Genomic DNA, 4743 nt, shown 5'->3' on the forward strand with positions numbered 1-4743 from the left:
TTTTTTTTCTATTTCGGTTTGTATGAATTTTAAACTTTCTGAATGTTTTTTTCCTATTTCGGTTTGTATGAATTTAAATTATATAATATTATTAGTTTTAAATTTCTGATTTTTTTAATTTATTAATATCAAAAAATATATAAAAATACAAAATTAATTCGTTTTTAAAATTGGTATATACCGACGGACAATGGTCGTCAGAATATACCGACGGATATAGTACCGACGAACCACATTTCGTCGGAATATACCGACGAACATTGTCCGTCGGTATATTCCGACGCCCAAAGTTCGTCGGAATACACCGAGGAACAAGCTACGTCGGAATTGTCCGAGGAACACTCTCCGTCGGTACGTAGTTTTTCCGATGAACTCTGGTCTCGTGTGCCCGCATCGTAATATCGTCGGAAGTTCGTCAGAATGACGTTTCTCGGTATTCGTCAGAAAGTCGTCGGAAGGTCTGACGAAATTCCGACGAATTTTTTTTTTCTGACGAAACGATACCGACGGACAGGTTCATCGGAAATTCGTCGGAATCAGTCTATTCCGACGAATTTTCGACGATTTCGGCCATCAGAATCCCCCTTGTTTTCTTGTAGTGTACCTTGTATGCCTTGTCCACCTAAGAAGCCGAAAACAACTAAATTACATGATGAAGTTGCAGTAAATCTTGGTGAATGGCCTACTCAAACTCAACAAATTCAGACTTAGAAGATTGCATGATGAATTTGTAGTCGATGATGGTTGTTTTCAGACTTTTGTTATTTTCACGCACTTGTTGTTTTCAGATTTTTGTTGTATTGGGTCCTATTGGTGATGGTTGTAGCTTTAAAATTTTTGCCGTAGAAAAAAATCCGTAGACTTTTTGTTGTGGCTTTAGATTTTATTGCTGCAGAATTTTATGGAAAACACTAAAAAAATGCTTTGTATATTTGGCTCTGCATAGCACTTGTACAGCTGTAGGTATTTTAAGAGCTATGGTTTCAAAAAAAAATTTAAAGCTTGATTGCTCTGAATTTGGTGTTGTAGAAATAAATAGGTCTGTGGATAGCACAGTACCTACATCAACTACCAATCACCCCCATTATGACTTACTTTTGTTGTTTTCAAACATCTACGCTAGTAAGTTTCAGTTTCATGTTTCTTAATCATCGAGTACTCTTTCATCTAGCCAAATTCATTCATTCAGATAGAAGTCTTACAACATGGTTCACCAAAAGAAACATTCAAATCCAAATCTTACAACAAGTCACCGAAGAAGTCTTTCAAATCCAAATCTTACAAACGGTGTCTCACTACAAATCATTCTTAACCGAAAAAGTAATAGCAAACGATGAAAATGCCAAAACCGAACACCATTACATATTCTTCATCGACTTTAACTCGTTGATGCAGTCAATCCTATCTTTCTCCAACTCGACAATCACTTTCTTCATTCCTTCAAGCTCCTTCTTGAGTCCAACTACTTCACCTTTTAAGTATGATATGTCTCCTTTTACATCACTTAGCATAACATTAATATCCTTAATCTCTTCCACCATACTCTAGTCTGTCCATTTGAAAAGATGGTACTTGTCCTTCACAAATACAACACTAAGTCAATTTCAAACATTTCAAAACAGATATAACCATACCGACAGATTAGATGTTACCTCTTCGGATCCATATGGACAACAATGGAAGAGCCTCCCAAGTTTTTAGCCGTTCCAGATGTTTTAATCACTGCCTCTTCACCACATCGACATGTTTTTGGCACTCCTCTCTGTCGATTTCTACCACGATGTCTCCAATTGCCTCCGCCTACCTCATATGACGAACAATGGTTTAGTGCTAACAGAGAGAGTAAATTATCATGAAACATGAGATTCACCTACCAGAAACCGGCGACGAGCTTGAATTTGCAAAGCTAGACATTCTTCTTTCTTAATCGTAAAACCTATGTTCTCTCATCAATTTCGTCGAAGGGTAAGTGAAAGAAGATGAATTATGAAACGACGTAGTTTATTATGGCTCAAAAATATTAATATTTGGCCCAACATAATTTTAATACTCTGCCCAAACTTTTTAAGTTTCAACCCATAATACTTTTTTTTTCTACACGGCTCGTTTGTATGTGAAGCTGACTAATCAGCTACATAATCATGCTAGTCAGCACCGTTAACTATGATTAAACAGCGTTAGTGTCGATGTATGAATTAGAGTGGACTTTATTAATTCGAGTATGTAATTGAAATTTTGTATAGTTTAGGCATTTATTCGCACAGTAGAAAAGTATAGGCATGTTTTTCCCAAATACTCATAGTTCATACACAAATAAACCGTTTCAAACTTAGACAACAAACAAAATCTTTTAATACACTGTTTGTTAATAGAATAATATCTGCCAAAATCTCTAATATAATCAGAATAAATGATTTCTATGGAACAATTTAGAGAAAACAAAATATATTTGATTGAATAAAATTGTGTGAGCTTTAAGGTAATTCTTGAGCTATTAACTTTAAGTTAGTTCTTTAGCTATTAACTTTAAGTTAGTTCTTTAGCTATTAACTTGGACAACAATCTCAATTTTATTTGAAACAAGATCGTAAAGTATAAAAATATCTAATATATGTTTCCAAAATAATTTCACCGATTTGCTCATCATTAAAATATGAGTGAATAAAATTATCGTTTTAAGGATTATTCCATCTAAAATATTTATCAAGTATAAATAAGTTAGAAAAATAGGTTTTCCATTTTTATTTTATTATGAAGTTACAACGACTTAATAATTTTATCAATAAAAAAAATTTCAAACTAAAAAAACGCAAATCAAAATCTAGTTTTTAATTAAAATAACATAATGTAATCTATAAAATCATACACATAAATTATAAAAATTATAAAGAACAAATAAAAACATAATATTATTTTTAACAAATTATAAAATAACTAAATCAAAAAGAAAATATTAATTAGTTATTAAGGTATAACTTATTTTATTAACATTTATATCCATGTAAGAACACATAAAAATCATAGAGTTAACTTAATAAATAAGAGTTAGTCTAAGTAATTTTCTATAAAATTATCCAAAGGCACAAAATAACTTAGCCAGTCGGTGGTTTTATCATTTAACTTGGCGGACACTCTTGTGAAAATGGCGGAGTCGAGCCAGCACAACGCCACGGTTTCTTTTGCCTTGAGCCAGCCTAGGACTAGATAACCGCCATGGATTGTAGAGGCCTAAACGCCGCCTAAATAAAATTGACGTACGCGAACTCTTATTCTTCTGTGGTATCGTCTTGATCTGACCCACGAGTCTGAAGGTTCCCGTCTGCTCATGGCAGATTCTTCTAACTATAGCAATGCAATCGACATCACTTTTAACACGAGACAAGTCCTTGTACCTTATGTAGAAAATTGCATCACTGGCGCTGCCAAGTGCCTCACTCGGCTCCAGGTCTTGCGTGGATTCTATAGCAACTTCTAGAATCTCCAAGTTGGACAGATCAGGATCGCGGCTAGAGTGCCTATGAGTTGTGGCAATTGCAAGTTCAAGATACAGAGAGATACAATCATGGTCTTGTAGCTCTGATTTATTTAGCTGCAAAAGAAAAAGCAAATACATCAACTGATCATATATATATATATGGGCGATCCTAATCAATCTTCTTACCACGTAAGATCGATTTGTTTTTTGGAAAGGATTATGTTGCGGCAATTTAGGCATCATACGTCCGAGGAGGCTGATATGCATTTGATTGTTTCTCTTGTTTTCCTCACCTATGTGGATTGTATTGGTTTCCCCTATAAGTGAGACAGATGGTGATTTAGTAACATGCCTTTTTGTATAAAAAATAACAATATTCACTTACCATAAGGTCTAGCAACTTTGCAGCTCAAAATCAATTCGCCAAAACTTACTTCAGAAACAGTGGTCTGAAAAGTCTGAACCAAACCAATAGTTGGATCCTTAGCATCCAAGGTAATGTAGTAAGATGAAGCTGCAGGACGAAGGGAGTTGTTGTATCTGTTTACGCCACTAAACTGTAAGTTTTTCCCCTGATTGTTCAAGAAAAAAAACAGAGAGAGAGAGCATGAGAAAATAAGAGCAAAGAGGAGCACAAGTGGTTTACTCTATTTTTTTTTTTTTACCTGGAACAAATTGTAACCATGAAGACCCATCTTAGCATAAAGGCGGACAAAGGAACGACAAGGAAAATATTGATTATTACAGATGTTCTCTTGTACTGTAAAAATGCATGGTAGTAGCAAACTACAGCTATCGAATCCCTGAGAGACGCATTAACACAGCATATTTTAGTCATAATTTAGAACCATGTTATCAGAATCAATCACTTACCAAAAGGAAAAAACAACACTAGTAGTTGAAGATTAAATAACTTTTACTACCTTGGATTCCCTCAGTATTTGACTATAGTTAGACGTGCCCTTTTCTGTTGTGAGCCACGGCACTATCGTCTCTCCCCCTATCTCCATCCAAATTTCGGTTGATGCTCTGGTCGATTTAGGGTTTCTCCACGATTTAGGATTTCGGCTGATGCTAATTTATACCCTTATCCTTGTTTCTGGGTTTCAGTTGGGCCGTTCACAAGTCAAAACCCAAAAAAGTCATATATAGGAATCCAAAATAAAATTATGCCGAGAAAACGTCTATTTCATACCCAAGTAACCCAACATTGGATACTGCAATATATTCTATTTATACTGGACTTATGTAACTGAGTAAAAATGTAT

The 4743-nt window shown here is 34.7% G+C and overlaps 1 protein-coding gene and 1 long non-coding RNA gene across 3 annotated transcripts; both read right to left on the reverse strand.

The window, feature by feature from the left end:
- Positions 1-1301: 1301 nt before the first annotated feature.
- LOC106299600 lies at positions 1302-2568 on the reverse strand. Its single transcript, XR_001261818.1, has 3 exons — positions 1875-2568; positions 1653-1800; positions 1302-1577 (listed from the first exon to the last, which is right to left on the reverse strand). It is a non-coding gene; the product is annotated as an uncharacterized LOC106299600 (long non-coding RNA).
- Positions 2569-2983: 415 nt separating this feature from the next.
- LOC106298321 (UPF0725 protein EMB2204-like) lies at positions 2984-4522 on the reverse strand. 2 transcript variants are annotated; one of them, XM_013734424.1, is made up of 5 exons: positions 4399-4522; positions 4141-4170; positions 3861-4047; positions 3662-3792; positions 2984-3589 (listed from the first exon to the last, which is right to left on the reverse strand). In XM_013734424.1, exons 1-5 carry the CDS (start codon positions 4483-4485, stop codon positions 3113-3115), a joined length of 912 nt encoding a protein of 303 aa, XP_013589878.1. In that variant the 5' UTR covers positions 4486-4522; the 3' UTR covers positions 2984-3112. The 2 variants fall into 2 exon arrangements, with proteins under 2 accessions (XP_013589878.1, XP_013589877.1); XM_013734423.1 differs by having other exon boundaries at positions 2987-3589; positions 4141-4278.
- Positions 4523-4743: the final 221 nt, after the last annotated feature.

Source organism: Brassica oleracea, chromosome C6 (assembly GCF_000695525.1).
Source record: "Brassica oleracea var. oleracea cultivar TO1000 chromosome C6, BOL, whole genome shotgun sequence".
In the NCBI taxonomy this organism is placed as follows: domain Eukaryota; kingdom Viridiplantae; phylum Streptophyta; class Magnoliopsida; order Brassicales; family Brassicaceae; genus Brassica; species Brassica oleracea.